The sequence below is a fragment of the Anabrus simplex genome, chromosome 1 (assembly GCF_040414725.1).
Source record: "Anabrus simplex isolate iqAnaSimp1 chromosome 1, ASM4041472v1, whole genome shotgun sequence".
Lineage (NCBI taxonomy): Eukaryota > Metazoa > Arthropoda > Insecta > Orthoptera > Tettigoniidae > Anabrus > Anabrus simplex.
Genome location: NC_090265.1, coordinates 924,578,034 through 924,599,415, shown reverse-complemented (window position 1 = coordinate 924,599,415; position 21,382 = coordinate 924,578,034). Strand labels below are relative to the sequence as shown.

The window sequence follows — 21,382 nt, the reverse complement described above, 5'->3', positions numbered from 1 at the left end:
TTCATGAGGCGATTAAGATATTTATTCTGAAGGAATGATCGAATTATTTTACAGAGGCGATATAATATTTCAAGGAAAGCATGATGAATATTTGTTATAGAAAGTTATATATATTTTTTTTTTCTCTTTTCTTCTATTAATTCATGATCATGAATAATAAAAATTTAAATTTTAAAAAATATTATTGAGGATAAATTATTTTTGATTTAGCAGATAAGTTTAGGTTGAACTTGCATGATTAACGTGCTATTGCAATACTGATTTTTAGATAATAATTGAGAATTGACATTGCCGGACGAATAATTTTGGTGGGTGAATCTTAAGTATGAAGAAATGGGTTCCCAGTTGAACCTTACGTAAAATATATATTCTTTTTGTTGGTGATGCATAATAAAAATCCCTGAGAAATGTCGCGTAGCAGCTTAGAGAATATTTTGACGATTGCAATGAGTCGAAGAGATGGAATTACTATGTCGGTTGAAATGATTTTGACATAATAAGTTAAATTTTACACGACGTATGCAAATTTGGTTAGCTGCCGACATTTTAGCATCATATATTTATTGCATTGATCTGTTCATTCGATCCGAAGACATGACAGACATAATAGGGGAAATAGCCGGAGCATTTGACTGATCGCCCAATATGGTGCAGAAAAAAATAATTCCCCGTGGATCGGTGCAATGCTATATATACGCAAATACTCCATGTATATTTTTTCTGGAATTTAGCAAAGAATAGCTTGGGTGTGTACATTAATTGACATAAGGTTGGTACTGCTTTGCCACAAACATTGGATCCCATTATACTTTAGCATTGTCCAGCCTTGGTATGTGTGGCAGCTTCAGTAGCATGTTAGAAATGAAGTGTGAACCACGTATTAAGTATGACTACAAGTTCTCATAATCACTTGTTTACAGCTAAACTAAAGCTTATGGTTATTGATGACGTAGAGAACAGTGGAAACCGTGCAGCAGGAAGAAAGTATGTCGGAGAAAGTTTTACTTGTAACTAGCGGTAAAACAAAACAAGACTTCAAAAAACAAACAGAAATCACCAAGCATCTCACACAACACGTTCCTATACATCTAATGCCACTCAGCATGCTCATTACAACACAAGGCAAAACTAGCTGATTACAAATATCAGGGAAAGGTGAGCAAACAGCTTGACAGTTCTGATCGAGAGGGTTGCCTTCCCAACAGCATGTAATGATTATTATGCATTTCTTAAACCAAATGTATTACCATATTTACGCGAATAATACCCGCATATTTTTTAAAAAAATTGAAGCATTAAATTGGGGTGCAAGTTTTATTTGAGGCATTTCTTTTTCAAAATCAGCCTCCCTTCAGGGATTTTTCGGTGGCAGGGATTATTCGCGTAAATACGGTACTTTATTCAGTTTTGGAGTACATCATTATGTAGGATTAATTTCTTGTAAATAAAACCTAAATTAAAGCCACTTTTCCTTTTTTTCCCTGAAGATCTACATAAACTATTGACAGAGATTGGTAGAGGTACCATGGTAATAATTATGGGCGACTTTAGTGCAATGGTTGGCCATGAAAGATACGAAAATCTAGTTGGTCCTTATGAACTGGGTGAGAGAAATTACTGAGGTGACCATTTGATAAGTGTTTTGTGATGCTCGCCAAGTAGTGGTACCTATTATAACAGGTCTGTACATAATTAATCACAATTATCGGTAGTCGTCGGCAACTGAATACGCCATGCCATGTTGACATCAGCATGGGTGCTCCAGGGAATACAGTAGCTCTACATACCCGGCATTATTTTGTTAAATGCAGGAAGGTTTAAAGAAAGAAAGACTACACCATTTGGAACTTATAATCTTGCCTGTAATTTCATCAATAATCAAAAAAATACAAGGTGCATAAGAGAGAGAATTCTTATGTAGCCCGTCACCTACTGTCAGCTAGAAACTACGAGAATTCTCAGTGCTCATCATCCATGTGGCACATCAGTTAATGAATCTGAATATAAATGTTGAAATAGTTTGTCGTCATATAGGGGACGTTGGCATAAGAATACCCGTGTATATACAAAGTTTCCATTGCTACAACGATCGTACAATAAAAAATTACACAGACACTAAAATCTACGATCCCTCTACCCCATAATATGATTGAAAATAGTTTAAATTATAGCCAACAGATAGCGCATCAAGCTGCAAACGATACCCGTGCGTCAAAACGTAGATCTCCAACACCCGTCGTCAACCGCTGGCCGCAGTACTACGGAGATCTCCGGGGCCAGTCGTCTATGTGTTAATAAAAGGTTCTGCAACAATCGTTGCTACGGTTGAAACAAAGTTAAAAAGATAGATAAAATCGAATGTCATCAACAAAATAATAGAGACCCATTTACTGAAAGATGATGTAATCAAAATAAAAGATCTTAGCAATCAGTTACTTCAGAGTAGTTGCAAGGAAGCTACGAAATAAAATGTTGCACAAAAACATCTCACATTGGGCACCATCAAGAAGAAGGATGGATGATTGAAGAAATTCTTCATATGATTGAGAACAAGTGAGAGCTTGCGAATATTGGCCAAACAAGTTACAAAACAACTGATCAGGAAGTGACGAGGAAAATTAAAAAGGCGAAGGAAGACTGGTTGAAATCGAACTTTGAGGAAATAGAAGTTCTAGAGAAATAAACATGATAGTGTGTTGTGATTTTAGCTTGAGCCAATTTGCTTGGAAAACTGATGAGTTGTCAAAAGTCCAACACATTATCAAACAGAGAAGCGAGGAGGTATTCTTATTTGTAGAAATTATTAATGAATTCTATCTCACTCGGATTTGTGATTTCCGTACTAGAAATGATAATTTTCTAGACTTAATTTTAATCTCAAATGAATTACTTGGGAGTGGAGAGTGTGTCAAAGCTGAAAATGTAATTCGCTCTGATCACCAAGCCATGGAAATCTTCCTGCCTATGCCAAGGACATTTCGCTTCAAACCACAAAACTCATATTTGCATGGAAGGAAGCTGATTTTTTTTTTAATGAGGGACCTTTTATACCTGTACCCCTGGGATATGATTAAAGAATCCCACTCTTGAAGCTATAAGCACTTTTTATGACTTACTATATGCAGTCTTAAAAGACAGTGTACCATTTCGAAAAATCAACGTCAGAAAATATCCATCTTGGTATGACTCAGAACTAATCCAGAAACTGAAGGAAAATGAAAGGGCAAGAAGGAAATACAAAAGATCAGGCCAAGAGTGCGACTGTGTGCAATTTTCCATATTACGAGGTGAATCTAAAATAACCGCAGCGTGCCAAGTACAGGGACTACTGTACGTTAGTTCAGTAGATGATGTCATCATCCGCCCTAAGCGCTTTTGGAATTTCATTAATGAAAATCTTCCCATCTACCTCCCACTATGCTAATAAACGGAATGGAAATCCACAAAAAAGATAACATTCCAAACACGTACGCATTTGCGAAGTACCATCCTCCTTCCGAGCCCTGCAATGCAAGTTTTTCTCCCCCATTTTCAATAGGTCCAGTGTCTCTTCATACTTCTGTGACAGAAGTGACAGGGATCCTGTCGTCGGTAGATATCAGCAAATCGTGTGGACCAGACGAGATAACCTGGCATCGTCCTCCGTGAATGTGCTTCCCAACTGGCAATTCCACTATGTGAAATTATAAATAAATCATTTAAATGTGGGTGTTTTCCAGCCGAGTAGAAAAAGTGTTACGTAATCCCTATCTTCAAGAAAGGTGATAAGATATTATTCGATAATTATAGACCAGTAATGCTGCTTTCACTTTTACCGAAGGTGGTGGAGAAAGTCGTATATAATCCCCTGTATGACTCTTTTAGTCAGTACATAGACCCATCACAGCATGGATTCGTTAAAGGCAGGTCAACTGTTACCAATCTGGCAGTTTATTTATCTTCAATATCTGATGCATTAGACAAAGGTAAACAAGTTAATGTGATATACACCGATTTCTCCAAAGCCTTCAACTCTTTACAACATGAGGCCTTGTTAAAGAACGAATATGTTTTGTCAAGTCTGAGGGTTTGATCTCTGACCCCTACCAACCTTTTATCTGGTGTCCCACAGGGATCACTGTTAGGGCCTCTTCTGTTAGTTTTGTATCTGAATGATATTAGTACAGTCGTTCAGAGCAGTGAATGTCTCTTGTACACTGACGACTTGAAACTATACAAAGACATAGATGAAGACAGTGATGGCGATTATCTACAAGAAAATTTGAAACAAAATGCGAGTGGTGTGATAAGTGGTCCTTCAAGAGTAAATAAAGTTAAGTGTAGTGTCATGTCATTTACTTGAAAATTAACACCTGTATTTTACAGATATAAAATCAGTGGAGAAGTTTTAAATTGTGTGGAAGAGCTTAATGACCTTTAATTCTTAGTAACAGGAATGGCTTATCCTTTGAGAAACACATAGATAATATTATAAAGAAATCTTTCAGACTACAGTGGTTTGTCAAAAGGAATTGTAAAGATTTCTGTAATATTACATGTGCCAAAACACTGTTTTGTTCCTTGGTAAGACCCTCTCCAAAGTATGGTTGTGAGGTGTGGCTCCCGTATCATAAAGGCTACATATACCATCTCGAGAGAGAACAGATAAGGTTCGCAAAGTGGATTCGTTTTGGATTTCTGGGCATGGCACTCTCTTCAAGCAGGTATGAAGAATTTATGAAAATTCTTGCAATGAATATGCTGGCAACGCACCGAAAATGTGAGAACGCAATGTTAGCGACTAAATGCTTGAAGACTAAAGTGGACTGTCCAGCTATACTGGGGTTGATTCCACTTCATGTTCCAAGCAGGCAAACATGCCAGAAATGCACATTCCACCTGCCCAAATGTAGGACGATTGCACATGAAAATTCTTGGTTCATGCAAGCCCTTGGGACTATAAATCAGCTGGAAGGGTCACTCGACATTTTTGTAAATTATGTGAATTATTATGTGAATAGTCTGTAGAAAATATGTGAAGGTGTATATCTGTATGTTTTTCTATATATGTATATTTGTATATATTATTTAATTTTCTATCACATCATCCGTAATTGGGACATCCTGTAGGTGATAAATAAATATATTCTATACATGATAGCTTTAATCTTCATAAAAGGGTTAAGGCTAGGCTAAAAATATTGCATTTGCCATAAATGCGAATTTTTAAATCTTGTACTGAATCCAAGCCTACCGTAATTCTAATGTGGAATAAAATCATTTTTACGCATAAATAGAAGTGCAGCAAAATGCGAATTGTGACCCAAAATGCAAAATTAGTATGAATATGCAATTTTGGTGCAAATTCTGTAAAAATAAAATGCTATTTTACTGGCAAAAACAACATATTTCGGCAAAGTAGTCAGAAATACTCAAAGTATGATGCAAAAATATTTCGACCGTTCCGATCGGTGATGAAAAGTAGCCAATCTATTGCTTCTTGCTGACTGTAATCGATATTTACAATGGGAATAGCAAAGGGAATAATATCTATATCGATTATTATCTAAATGTAAATCGAGTGTCACGGAAATAACGAGATAGACGCAGCATTGTTTTCCTGCTGTTCAAAACTGAAACTATTGAAGAATAGAAAGTCGAGCGATCGTTTAGGTTATGGGGCGCACGACAAAAACTGCGCACGAAAGGGCTCAGCAATATGCAAAGGATAGTTTATATGCCACAGATTCAGCGACAGTGTTTTGCAAGTATTTTTAATTGCAGAGTTGGATGGGGAAAAAATATAGCATTTTGAAACATGTTAAGTCTGGAAAACACGTGGGTAAGTGACGCGATAACGAAAGTTCAACCCCTGCTGCTAGTACGTCTCAGAGAAAGCAATCTTCTTTGCCATCACAGTTAGATAGTTGTAAACGGCGAAAAATTTCCAGAGATAACTTCTCGATACGCACAGCTGAAGTATTTGCTAAAGCAAATATACCTCTGGAAAAGCTGGAAAGCAAAGAGCTAAGAGCCTGGATTACTGAGTTTTCTAATGAAGAGCTGCCATGTGTGAGAACTCGACGTGAAGTATATTTACTGGGTAAGTTTTTATTTCATTGATCGGGTACGGTTTAGGTATTACGAAATCGAAACCATGCGCAAAATTGAAGGATACCAAATTTGAGTGTGATTTCCATATCGAACTGCTCTTGTGCAGTTTTAGAAGCTCTGCGCAGTTATAGTGTACCATATGATGCAGTTAAAGTGTTTGTTAGTGACAGTGCCCCGTACACGACCCGGTGTTATGAAACATATAAGTGTGGTCATAGGGGATCATTTAATGCATGTGCAGTGCTGGGCACATAAGGTCAGCTTGGTTGGCAATAGTTGGGTCGCAGTGATGACAGATTTAAATCATGTAGTTGCGATGGTAAAGTCTGCATTTTTGAACACAAGAAAGTGAAAATATAATTATTTACAATTCTTAACCTCAAAGTATGGTGCTTCAAAGGAAGCAAAGCTTTTTCCTGCACCTGTCATAACCTGATGGAATAGCTGGTTTCAGGCTGTCTTCTATTTGAGTGCTTACTTTACTGATGTTATTACATTTTTCAAGGCGTCTGACATGAAAGACATCAACAACTGATGTATTAAGTACAGTAGAAGTCCGTTATAGCGAGAATTCATAACAGCGAAAAATTTACTCGCTATAACGGATTGTCGTTATATCAGTTTTTTGTATAAAAGTCAGAAAACACTTCATGCACTTTAAAATCGGTATGAAACGGCAATCGGTTTGTTGAAAACTTGCATTTCTGCAGATGATATCCACACTACGGCTTACTTGTTTGTTATTTTTTGTAATCCGATACTACTTGAAAGTGTGTGTTTAATTTCATTCTGAAAAAAATATAGTTCCTTATTTCTCCGAATCCAAGATGAACCCCACTTTTTCCTTCAAAAAATTTAAATCAGGCTCAAAAAGAAGTTTGTAAAATCGTACAGGCCTATGCATTTTTAGACTATTTTTAGACGCCGAACACTGACTTTCGTCACGCCGTATTTCATTTTTTTGCGGTTGCACAATTATTCTTTATTTCCGCGGGTTTAAGGACCATTAACTTAACATTGGCATCATAATACCGAAGTGAACTCGTTGAAAATTTTCCGGCAATACCTATTCCATGCGTCTGTACAATACAACGATCAATCAGGAAATTATTCGTGCTGTTTATAAAACTGTTATTTTTATGCAGCGTCAGATATAACCGGCTACCGCTACATGCACTCTCACTTGTCGGGTGTGGCCAAATTCAACGGCTAGCGATGTATAGGCCTAATCGCGAACGTTGAAAGTCAACGAACGAGTTTATTGCGCCACGGTATGACCAACCGCCCTTGCGTTTTTCGTGCACATACCTCACAATTTCATCGACTTCTTTAAAGCGTCCTTGTTGTGGACCACTGAATGCATTTTTTTAGCTCTTTGTCTTCACGCTAACGCCAAATATTGGCTTTAGTTAGGCCTATGCCGTATTTTCTTGCGGCTGCACAATTATTCTACATTTCCGAGTGTTTAATAAACATTAACTAAATATTGGCATCATAATATCGACTAGAACCCATTGAAAATTTGGCGGCAATACCTTTTCCACGTGTCTTTACAATACGACTATCCATCACGAAAATATTCCTGCTGTCTATAAACCTTCATTTTACTAAGCGTCAAGTACAATAGACGTTATGACTGCCACTGAGTAGCCATGGCTTTTCTAAGAATTCAAAGGGTTGCATGTTTTGATGCCATTCTGCATATTTGAGAAACACACAGGCACTGTATGCTGTACAACCGGTAGCAATGTGTAGTAAAGAAGCGGTCGTCAATGAGTTCTGTGCGCGTGTGAAAAGAAGCAGCGTGGTTACCGCGGTAGTTGCCAGAGGTATCCATTAACTTACTGTTAGGCCGCGAATGCAACAACCCTTGAGTTTTCGCATGAAATTCTGAGGGGAAAAATAGTCTTGGATTCGTAGAAATACGGTATCACTCCAGAGATTTCTGTGGCAAACACCTCAGCTTTCTTCTTCAAACAGCGTCACGTAAGCTAACCGTATATGTAGCCTATCATGAAAACATAGACTATTTGAAACGCATGTAGAGAAATAACCTCCTCGCGAAAAATTTACATGTAAATAGCCGTAACTAGACGCGAGAAGGTATGAAATCAGTGATGCACTCTGCCATGTCTTGAGGTGTCATTCTTACGTAATTTCCGTATATAACATTAAAATTAAGATATCGTTTATTCAGTGTTTATTTTTACGAGTTAACTGCTATCGGCCACGTTATTAAAGTATTTATTACGAAAACATGTTATCTTCTTTCATTTCGAATATTCTTCAGAGAACAGCAGTCGATGGGTATTACTAATCAATTCCAACATCGCCTTTGTCAACGAGAGAGCTCGCAAATGCACAAAGTGAGAAAACTATACCGTACTGAAGATGATCGATCGCATTTTGTTGCAAACGTTTCAGTTTTCTTATTCAAACAGCGTCACGTATCCTAACTTAACCGTACTAGATTCACAATTAAGTATTTATTTATTTTCCACCTAGTCGATACAATGATTGCTTAAGGCAATTTTTAATGGTCAAAAGTGGTACATGTTTCGTATATTATCAACATCTTCAGCCACATAACACTGTTTAGATGAAAAATATATAAAACTGACAAAGTAATGCTTTAGAGGAAGTGACCTTAAAATTAACATAAGATTGACAAGATGAAAACAAACAAATAACTCAAGAGAAAATATATAAATTATTTCTACAATAGAAAGCAGTCGTCAAGGAAACACTTGTACAATATTCCATAGAGAAATTGTCTTAATAAATATTCTTTTCTTAATAATTCATGAAAAAAGATCAATTTATAAATTAAAAATTATACAATTTATAAGTAATTATCGAAATGAAGAAATCCTGATATCACAGTGCGGCTCATATTATATTATTATATTTTCATCTATGTTAATAATATGAGCCGCACTGTGATATCAGGATTTCTTCATTTCGATAATTACTTATAAATTGTATAATTTTTAATTTATAAATTGATCTTTTTTCATGAATTATTAAGAAAAGAATATTTATTAAGACAATTTCTCTATGGAATATTGTACAAGTGTTTCCTTGACGACTGCTTTCTATTGTAGAAATAATTTATATATTTTCTCTTGAGTTATTTGTTTGTTTTCATCTTGTCAATCTTATGTTAATTTTAAGGTCACTTCCTCTAAAGCATTACTTTGTCAATTTTATATATTTTTCATCTAAACAGTGTTATGTGGCTGAAGATGTTGATAATATACGAAACATGTACCACTTTTGACCATTAAAAATTGCCTTAAGCAATCATTGTATCGACTAGGTGGAAAATAAATAAATACTTAATTGTGAATCTATTGAAGTGCGATACGGACCATGAAGCTGATTTTATGTTAACCGTACTATATGGTACGTATGATGAAAAAACACTTCAAGCGCCGGTAGAGAAATTATACCTTTCTCGCTATAAATTTTCATAATAGCCTTTCCGTAATTTAACCAGACGCGACAAAATACATACTAACATATGAAATCAATTAAGCACTCTGCCATATCTCGAGGTGTATCCCATTCTTACTTAATTGCAGTATTTAGCCTCAAAATTAAGCGGTCGTTTAGTCAGCCTTAATTTTTAACGAGTTAACAACCGTTATCGGACACGTTATTTATGCATTTATTATGAAAATATGTTCTCTTTCATTTCTAATTTTCTTTACGGAACAGCTGTCGACGGATATTAATAATCGACTCCGACATCGCCTTCGAATGTCGACGAGAGAAATCGCTAGTGCACATAGCGAGGAAACGATGCCGAAGGTAATCAATCGCATGCAATATCATCGCTGGGGTGTATAAATATCGGTAACGGAAAAAATCGCGCGCGCTTAATCGCTCGTAATAACGGATGTGCCAGTGATAGGGTTCTCGCTGTAAGCGAAGGACAATACACAGGTTAATATAGGAATTTTGAAGGGACAGAAAAAGGCGTCGCTATAACGGATTTCTCGTTATATGCCGTACTCACTGTAGCCGACTTCTACTGTACCTGACTGATCTGAGTAACCGAGAAGTGAATAGGCTTCACTCCCACGTGGTTTTTGTCATAGATCATGCAGCTGGATTGTTGACCTCCTTACTGAAGTTGAAGGGTCTCTGTACCCTACCTCTCATCTCCTTTACCCCAAACTGCATACCCTTGACGCCAGTTTTACCTTCATTTGTGAGGGGAATTTTTCTGCGGCAACTAATGATGCTTTGATTAAGCTCACTCCTGTACAGCAGGCTGCATGTAGAGACACATTTGTCAAAGCTGCTCATTCTTTACAGTGCAAGCTAGCCACGTTGAAAGCTAAAGACCCCAACCATAAGCATTTTGTCAATTTCTCAAGCTTTGTATCCAAAAAATATAATTTTGAATAACACTGATAAATTAGATGAGCTTGAGAAATTTTTGGAGTAACAGATCTCTCACAAAACAATATCTGGTCGGGTTACTGTCCTCTGAAACATGCAATTCAAACCCAAATGAAAGAAAGTGAAAAATGTGATGTCATGCTTGCATTAACTGCAGTTCAGACACAGTTCAGCATATTTGCTAAATACTGTCTTGAGTTGTTGTGGACCCCAACGAACAATGTAGATAGCTAGCACGTGTTGTCTCATTACAACACAGTAGTTACAGACAGGCGGTGCAATTTGAAAAAAATCAATGCCAAAGTACTGGCAATGCTTTCGTTTGAACAATGAATTTGTATTGTGTGTGAACCAAGGAAAGAAATTGCATTTCATAAACTTGGAATCGTTAAAATTAATAATACCATGTGATTATTTTAACTTTGTAAATAGAAGCTAATTTTGGAAAAATAGATGCTAATTTTGGAAAAAATATATGCTAATTTTGAAACATATAGATGCTAATTTTTCAGGTCCCTAGCTATTGGTATACATCGACCTAAGGGTACACGCACAGTGGGAGCTGGTGACTCCTTTGCTTGTTGAAAAGCTAGTCATGCTTATCACTGGTACTGAGTCAAGGTGATGGACACATGCTAGAAGCAGGGTGTCTGCAAGAAGACGAGCCACTGTTGGACAGAAATGAGCTCCAGCGATGATGAACTGCTTCTCATGGACTCTGTATTGTCAAAGTGCATAGAAACAGACATTGATTTTGTAGAAATAACTGTGAAGTACATTTGCTTGTTGAACAATATAATCATAAACAAGGAAGGAATGCTGGTAGCCAGCAAGCAGGTAAACAGCTCCCACTATTCACATACCCTAAGACAGTATTGAGACTTGTAGATCAGAATGGTGATATTATTATGGACAAAGGGGAGAGGGGTGATGTGTGGAAAAGGTACATAGAGGAAACTTCATGATGGAAACAGACATGATGTGGTAGATATCAATTCTGAAGCTGGCCCTGGTATTCTCAAAGAAGAGATTATGAGAGTAATAAAACATGGCAGGGATGGAAAGGCACTAGGATCCATTGGAGGCCTCATGCAACTTTTGAAGCTATTGGGTGATAGAACCATTAGAATCATCACACAACCCTGATGATGGCTGCTGCGTTACTTGATATTGAATACTCTAATTGTAGATGATTATTTCTTTTGGTGTAGTTTTTTTTGTGTGGTAGGTATTTGAAATTCTTGTACTATCATATTTGATGGAAACAATGGGGTTTGGAACTTATGACATGGTGTGTGTTTCAAACACTGGACCCTAAATTGAAAAAGGGAGAAATGATAGTTAGAAATGACTGAACAAAATATTAAGGTCATTATCCTATAAGGATTATCTTAAGCATCCATCCTTAGTATATAAAAAAATGATCATACCTAATGGACACTGATTTTAAGTTATTTTCATGCAATGCCATGACTTTCCTGAACCTGAAAATCATCTCACTTTGGATGATTAATCGTAATAATCTTCCCCATCAATCAAAGATTTTTAGTATTTCATTTTGGTAAAACGCAATATTATAAATTGTGTTACATATAAGTCAGGTAACAATCAAGAATAAAAATGTAAATGTATTCATTACATATAACATTGACTGATTTGTGGATAGTCATACATTTGATTGTTACCTTTCCATTAGATACACTGTATATTAAACTCATTGTAATTGGTGATTGATGCTTTTCTCAATTTTATGCAGTTGAAGGGAATTGATGTCTTTCGACCAGAGAGTTTATGGGACACGGCCAGATTAGCAATTGGCATCTCAGCCCTTGGAAACTTGCTGGTTGATCAGGTGAGTTCTGCTAACAAATTTTAAGACATTATGGTTAGGACATTATTAGTAGTAAGTAACCTTCAGAAGTTTTCTTCTAACATTTCTCAGAACTTTGCTTATAGATTAATTGGTATGCTCTATTTCATATGCACCAGTTTCTTGTTAAATTTTGTTTTCAGCCATCACTCGGGTAGGAGTATCTGGATCATACTGGGGATTTTATGCATATCTTGACATAAATATTTAAGACCTCTATATTCAGATGGAGAAATCATTTATGAGGTATTTAATTGATCACTGCAAGGTTTGAATCTATTGCACAAGGGGAGGGGAAGAATCGTCAAGGTTCATGCCTCTTTAATCGGCTGGTTGTTGAAGTATTTTCATGTATGAATGAACCAAATTATTGCACCCATCTCGGCAAATATTGTTAAGGTGAATTTCTATTTATTTTTTTTGTACATTTTATAGATTAATGTAGTATTGAACATGATTTTTACTCGTCCTTGGTTTATTAGAAGTATAAAGTTGTAAATAAAGCAAATGAAGAAATGATTTCCCAGATCAACCGTCCAGAAATTTCAGTCCCATCAACGCTAAATCCTCGATCACGCTTTTTTCAAGAAATTGTATCTTACGAAAGGACGACTACGGCATGGATCTTGGTGTTAACATTCCGTCATTGCGGTAATTTGAGAAAGTACTGTACTGAAAAAGCGATCAGCGGTGAAGTTGCATAAGGGACCATCTTAGCATCGCATTCGGGTGGTATTGTTTATAGAATCCTCGGAAATCATAAAGCAGAGAGTGTCTGCAACAATTGGTAGGAGACAGAGCACATTTCGACAGCTCTACTTGAAGACGAAACGAGTTTCGTCAAATGTTCGTACTTGCAAAACGTCTACATTATGTCCAGGGTTAGATGTTTTCTTTTTTTTCCCCGAGTGTATTGCCAAACAGGTTTTCGGCACTTTCCTCAGGGCACTGTATGTATAGTCTCTGGACTTTCAGGCAGGAATCAAAACTGCTCCTTCTTAAGTAACACAAATTTAGTATTTTAATATTATCGTTTACGATTGTGTTATCGAGACCAGAACAGATGTTGCACCTTACATACATAAAGCTATGGGAGGTTTTGGGATTCCCTATTACTGTTTTGATCCTAATATAAGACTGGGAATTTCACGTTTTTGTGTTAAAATGTTATAAAAACCTCAATCATTTTATTTGCGCACGTTATATTTAAAAACTTTGTATCATTTCGCACTCGTACCGACTAGTACAGCGAGCACGCTTTCCAGTTGAGCTCAAGGTCACGAATAACCGTAATTTCAGAAGTGTTAATGTTATTTTTCTCTTTCCAATTCGATTGTGATTAGTGACAGGCAGAATGAAATATAATGCATTTGAGAACTTGAGGATACATACTTATATTCGAAACCATATTCTTGAGTTCAGACATAACCTTTAAAAGTTGGCGTAGTCCTAATTTACCCGGTACAAGATTTCCATTAACTGACTACGAGCAGTAGTATACCGGTGACCAAAATACAATGGAAGATTTTAAAAAGGTGATTTCACCATATTGGGCACATTTGAATCTAATGTGCTTTATTTTATTAGATTAGAGAATTAAAAACTACTTGTGGTCGATTGTTGTTTGGCTGGGCGTTACGGGTATTAGATTTTTCGAAGAAAAAAGCTGATCAAAATTACTGAACTGAAAGAAGTTTTCAGAGGAAATTAACAAAGTTTCCCCGGTAAAACTGAATGTAAAGTTTCGAGATTTTTAGGTCGTGTACCGGTAATTGAGGTTTGAAGCCGGCCCCACGGTCTAACTTGCCTGCCTCTCACCCGGAGGGTCCGGGTTCGAATACCAGCCAGGTCAGGCTTTTTTACCTGGCGGCTCAGTTCGGTGGTATTTGAAGGTGCTCGAATACACCAGTCTCGTGTCTGTAGATTTACTTGCATTAAAAAAGTACTGCAGTACAAAATTTTGGCACCTCGGCGTCTCCAAAAACCGTGAAAATTAGTTAGTGGAACGTAAAGACAGTAGTAGTAGTAGTAGTAGTAGTAGTAGTAACATTATTATTACAGAAGTTCTAATTAAACGGGTCCATCACAGTCATCATTTTACCTATCGGCACCTACTGACGAGTAATAAGCCTTCTGTCCGCCTTTGTGGTGTGGTGTTTAGTGTGGTTACCTGCCACCCCCTGGAGGCCCGGGTTCGATTCCCAGCTCTGCCATGAAATTTGAAAAGTGTTATGAGGGCTGGAACGGGGTCCACTCAGCCTCGGGAGGTCAAATGAGTAGAGGTGGTTCGATTCCCACCTCAGCCATCCTGCAAGTGGTTTCCCGTGGTTTCCCCCTTCTCTCGGCAAATGCCGGGATGCTACCTAACTTAAGGCCATGGCCGCTTCCTTCCCTCTTTCTTGTCTGTGTGTTTAGTCCTCAGCCCGAAGGCTGGTTGGATCCTCAACAGTTCCGCCATCAGCTGTCATAGATAGCCTAGGCATCACTGAAGAGGCGTACTAGGGAAATGAGGAGTGATGTAGTTTCCCGTTGCTTTTCTCACCAAGCCAGAAGTTGTTATTACACATCAGTCTGCCAAGCCCACTGAAATGCATGCACCAACTGACCCTATGAGCAATATTTTCACACCATTCATAGCAGGGACTGGCTACAGAAGGAATGGCATTACTAGCATCACTCATACCTCAGTCACTTTCATTTTGTCAAAGCCAAGGATAAAGCTGAGACAGATCAATGAAAGTAACAAAATTGCTCTAGCCCATACCAGAAGACATAGCGCACTGTAAACACTAGGTCCCGCCAGCAAAGGCATCCTTTCCAATCTTCCCATCCCCCCACAAGGCCCCTGTTCAGCATAGCAGATGAGGCAGCGTGGGCGTGGTATTGGTATTGGTCATTCTCCCCAGTTGTATCCCTCAACCCAATGTCTCACTCTCCAGGACACTGCCCTTGAGGCGGTGGAGGTGGGATCCCGCGCTGAGTCCGAGGGAAAACCGACCCTGTGGGGTAAACCGATTAGGAAAAAGAAGAATAAGCCTTCTATTACAAATGCCCGGCAGCAATACCACAGTAGCTCTTTTTCCTTCGAGCAATGTTCACGCATGGACGCAACACCATTTTTTGTAATTTGTCTCATTAATAACAATTTCACTAAATAGTTATAGTCTTTTCTTTCAGTGTCCGCCGTCCTTTCTTTCACCTGAAAACTTTATGAATAAGCATAGATAACCCGCATTGTCTATTGTCAGAAATTCATCGGAGACTGTCACAATAACAGCACAGAAATGTTGCACCAATTTTTCATTTACTTATTAACTATTTCCTTTCATTTTGTCAGCTTGGATCACAGAGTAATGGCATTGACGTCTTTTAAATCACACACTACTACACATGTATGTGCTGGTACGGATTTTCAACGTCACTGTAAGGATTCTGTGTACTTATCATACAGAGTACCCTAGACCGGTTTACGAGTACAGCAAGTGGCTGCCTCGTGAGTCAAGCTCTCCTACTTGCCAAGCCTTTAGGGGAAGTCCACAACATGTGTTGGCCTGCAATAAGAAACAGGTCAACAAGCCCTATAGTCTGCTACTGTTTTTCCACTACACGTGGACAGAATGACATAACCAGCGTATCCTGCTACGGCCGTTTAAAATACATTAGGTCCTGAAATATTTGGCTCAGTTATGGGAAAACTAATAGGACAAGGTAAAAAATACACAGCATATATTGTGAGGTGTATTTTTCTTTGCCGACTAGTGAAATATCTGCACGTATACCCCTAACATTCTGTATATAGAGTATAGATCTTTCCTGCTCTGATGGCGGGCGGCCTACATGTTGTCAGGGGAAGTGGGGTGCGGGCAGTATGTCACTGCCCAATCAGACAAAAGATCGCCTAGCGGTGGCGCTGAGAACTATTCAGTCGCCCGGGGAGTTTGCCGCGCTCACTTCGATTCATGAACTGCTGTGTTGCCGAGTAGTCTTACAGTGTGCATTGGGTATTACAAAGCGCTTGTTTGGCGAGTTTGTTTTAGGATTATTCTTGTTTTGTGAGTAATTCTTGCCGCGGCCTTTACTGCATTGTTCGATTAATGTGTTTGTGGCATGTGATGTGACGTTAGTTTGTTTATATTCTATTGTTTCTATTTGGATTGCTCTATGTTGTTTTTGTATATAATAACTGCACTATATATCTTACAATGGCAAAGAGAAAGGAGATAAGGAGCCAGGGTAGAAAAATGATCAGCAATGTTCATGAATATTTTCAAAAGGAAGCAGAAAATAATGGCCTTTTATAGTGAGTGTGTATAAAGTGCAGCAGAGTGTGTCAGAAGCTTGTCAAGTTAGTACGCGAACCGTTCAGCGTATAGTAAAGGAAGGTAAAGACAGTACCCAGTAATCTGGTTCCATCTCGTTTCAATCACCGCGCAAACGAGTCAAAAGGAGCTGTATAACAAAGGTAATCGACGGATTCTGTAAAGATGTAATTAGAAGAACTCTCCTCAGTTACTACGTAAAGGGTGAATACCCGACACTGAACAAATTACGTGGTGATTTAGAAAGAGATATACAATGTAAATGGGAAGTTACTTCATTGTGAGGATACTGAAGTCTATGGGGTTCAAGTATTAAAAAAAGCAACGACGGGAGAAGATTTTTTATGGAGAGAGCTGATATAGTAACAGCCAGAGTAACGTTTTTGAGGAAAATGCATCTCCTAAAGTATAACAACTCACCGAAAAATTGAGTGTCATTTACCCCAGAAACTCTTTGTAAACCACGTTTGTGATACTGCCTTTTGGGGCTAAGATGATCATGCGATATAGAACTGTTACATGTAAGAAACAGTCTCCTCTCAAGTCAAAAACAAAAAATGTTTATTTTTAAAGGAGCTTCCAAATATCTATTTCCACGTCTGTAACATCTTCAGTGTATGAGATATAAGTATACTCATAAAAGGAATTAAACCCATTTATCAGTCCTTCCCCCACCTCCACCTAAGTGGATTTTTCCAAAAATCAAATATACACATTTCCTTGTTTTTAAAAGAGATTCCAAATACCAATGTTCACATCTGTAACATATTCAGTTTTTGAGATATATGTATCCACATAAAAGTAATTCTATTCCTTTTTTTACACCCACCCCCAAGTTGATTTTCCCCCAAAAATGAGTGTTTTTTTATCTTTAAGGGATATTCCAAATAACAATTTTTCATGTCTATAACAAATTTCACTTTTAGATATAAGTATCCTCATACAAATAATTCAACTAATTTTCCTCTCTCTCACCCCCTCCCCAAGTGGATTTTTTCAAAAACAAAAGAATACATGTTTCTTTATTTTTAAAGGATATTTCAAATACCAGTTTTCTCGTCTGTAACATCTTTAGTTTCTGAGATATTAGTATCCTCATACAAATAATTCAACTAATTTTTCAATTCTTTCACACACACACACACACACACACACACACACACACACACACACACACCAAGTGCATTTTCTGAAAAATAAAAAAATACATATTTTTTAAAAGAGACTCCAAATAACAATTTTCACGTCTGTAACATCTTCACTTTTTAGATATCAGTATCCCAATGAAAAGAATTCAACCCCCTTTTTAGTTCTATTTAGCCCCCTTTTTTAAGTGTTTTTTCCCAAAAGCAAAGAAATACATGTTTCTTAATTTTTAAAAGATTTAAAGATACCAATTTTCATGCTTGGAACAAGTTAAGTTTTTGAAATGTACTGTAGATATGCAGGGGCTGCCTGGCTGAGGCGATAAAGGCATGCTCGGTTTGCCCAGAAGGACGTGGGTTCGAGTCGTAAAATTTAAGAAACAAGATTTCCACTTCCGGAGGTGCATATGGCCCTGAGGTTCACTCAGCCTACACCAAAAATGAGTACCAGGTTAATTCCTGGGGGCAAAGGAGGCCGGGGGTAGAGCTAACCACTCTACCCCATCACGTGTTACGGTTAACAATGGTGGAAGCCTTTACCTTCCACTTCTCCAAGGGCCTTCATGGCCTGTACGGAGGTGACTTTGTCTTTGACTAGATATGCTCATTTTAAAATTCACTCACTTTTTCACTTCCTCTTAAATGGGTTTTCCAAAAACAAATTATCTGTGTTTTTTTTTACATTTACAGAGATTCCAAGTATTAATTTTTATGTCTGTAACATGTTACATTTCTGAGATTTACTGTAGATATACTCATTTTATATATTCACCCCCTTTGTCACTCATGTTCCCCTGCCTCCCCATTAATTGGATCTTTCAAAAACCAAAAATATGTTATTCTTTATTTTTAAAGGAAATTCCAAATACCAATTTTCATGTCTGTAACATCTTTAGTTTTTGAGATATAAGTATCCTCATAAAAGGTTATCAAACCCTTTTTCACCTTTTTCTCAACCCGCTTGAGAGGATTTTCTGAAGAAAGAAATACACATCTCTTTATTTTTAAAGGAGATACGAAATACCAAATGTTATGCCTGTAAACTTTTAAATTTTTGAGATCTGGATACATTCAATTAAGCAATTCATCCCCCTTTTCACTCCCCTTAATGATGGAATACAGTGTCAAAAAATCCTCCCTTAGCACCTACACTCAAATATAAATGTATCCCCAAAATTTCATATCTTTTTGTCCAGTAGTTTTGGCTTGGCGATGATGAATCAGTCAGTCAGGATACGTTATTTTGTATATACATAGGTCTAGTCATAAATTGTGTATGGGAACTATTTTTTTTCTCGCGAACAGGAGACAACACGGAAAATCTAATATATGCATTTGGAAATGTACGGTATGTACTTGCGTATGATGCACTAGATAGTGTATGTAAACAATGTGGGCCTAAGCATGCCCTCAAGTTCAGTGTGTGAGTGAGAGCATCACAAAATGGAAGTCAACACGCAGGAGCAATGATCGTATATTAAAATAGCAGTTCTCTGCGGCAGAAATGCACACCAATACCATACAGGACTGCAGGAAGCCTTAGGTGTGCATTCCATGCCCTATAGAGCAGTGGCGAGGTGGGTGGAGACGTTCAAAGGGGGTAGAGTATCAACTGCCAATTTGCCTTGCCCAGGCCGTCCAGTGTCCATGGACAAAGAGTACGGATAATGGTGATCGATCAGTGTTTATATGAGGACAGGCGCTAGACTCTAGCAGAATTGCAAAGTCATGAAGCCATTACGTGGACAACAGTTTGCTAAGAAAGAGGACATCGTAACAGCATTTCGGAGAGAAGTGTAACATGTTAGTGATACACTTGCAGCGAATGGTATTCAGCGCCTGCCCCACCGCTGGCAACGCACAGTGGAAGCCTTGGGTGTTTATTTTGAAGGTCTGTAACCAGTGGAGACCTGTCCTTTGTGTGTAATCTTGTGTATTTGCTGTCTATACCATAATTAAACAGTGTTTACCAATGGCTTGTGTGCTGTCACTTTCCTACGAGAATCTCCTGAAGTCAGAATTTGTCTTCCGGTACTGTGCAGAAGTACATGCCCTATATTTCCAAATGCATATCTTAGATTTTCCATGTTGTCTGTTCGCAAGAAAAGAAATAGTTGCCATGACTTATGACTCGACCCTTGTATATATGTAGATTATTGCAGATCACACTCTTTCTAAAACAAATGTTAGCAGAAGCCTTCCATTTTGGAGCAGTGGGTTATAAAACATTATTTTCTGCTCAAACTCATAGACAACGAATTGGAGGTTATATTCAGCCATGTGTGACTGCGGCAGAATGGCTTTGGCCGCCATTTTGAAATCTTCAGCCAAGTGGAATCAGTCGAGTCGAAACTCAAAGGTGCAAGTTTAACATTCCTTTTGTGACCTCAGTGCACTTAAAGATGCGGATGCCAGTCCACTCTCTGAAAGATTTTAATGTTGTCTCCATTAGAAAGGAATTTAACTTTTTCCATATTCATGCCTAGCCTATCACAAGACAAATATGCACCACGCTAGTCAATTTCACACGATTATGTTCCTAATCCAGATATAGGCTACCGTATCAAGCGAAAAACTTCACTGTACCACTCAACATAAAATAAATTTCTAACTTCTACATGGAATACAAGCACAAATAGGCTCATTTTTTCCATAATCATGCAATTGTGGCAACGGCTCTTGCCAGCGTTGTAAATCTGGTTTCTTTCACAAGGGATGACAACATTTTCAGAGCTAGAAAAATGTGATCGTACTCATAGTAACTTAAGAGTTAATAACGAAAATTCATGATGCGATAGGCATGTTCGTAATCCTGATATATGCTACCGTATCACGCAATAAATATTCACTTCACCTCACTGTACCACTCAACACAAAATAAATTTCTTAACTTCTGAATGGAATGTGAAATACCAGCACAAATAGACTCACTGTGTTATTCAGCAATCTTGCTGCTAATAGGCAAGCAAAATTGAACATTCATGAGGCTAACAGCTTGCTCCCTGAAGGTGCAACTTTTCCTGTGAAGTTCAGGAATTGAAGGCCTTCTTCCGTAATCATGCAACTGTGGTGACGTATCTTAGCCGAGCTGGAAACCATGTTTGTTTCACAAGGGATGACAAATAACATTTCCAAGGCTAGGAAAAATGTGATTGTACTAAGCGGTAATAGTGAAAAATTTTTATGCAATAAGCAAGGTATTTTTATATAGATTTATTACGTTGAAAATCAGGACTTCGAATTTACGACTTGCTAAGCAGGAAAATGTGTTACCGAGCTCAATAGCTGCAGTCGCTTAAGTGCGGCCAGTATCCAGTAATCGGGAGACAGTTGGTTCGAGTCCCACTGTCGGCAGCCTTGAAGATGGTTTTCTGTGGTTTCCCATTTTCACACCAGGCAAATGCTGGGACTGTACCTTAATTAAGGCCACGGCCGCTTCCTTCCAACTCCTAGGCCTTTCCTATCCCATCGTCGCCATAAGACCTATCTGTGTCAGTGCGACGTAAAGCAAATAGCAAAAAAAAAAAGGAAAACGTGTTAATGAG

General features: G+C 37.8%; 1 protein-coding gene across 1 annotated transcript in view; it reads left to right on the top strand.

The window, feature by feature from the left end:
* The window catches only part of iPLA2-VIA (calcium-independent phospholipase A2 VIA), a 142,903-nt gene that overhangs the window by 104,758 nt on the left and 16,763 nt on the right, over positions 1-21,382 (top strand). The window contains exon 11 of the mRNA XM_067136657.2: positions 12,260-12,355. Within this exon, the coding sequence (XP_066992758.1) occupies positions 12,260-12,355 (96 nt within the window). The remainder of the gene's footprint in view (positions 1-12,259; positions 12,356-21,382) is intronic.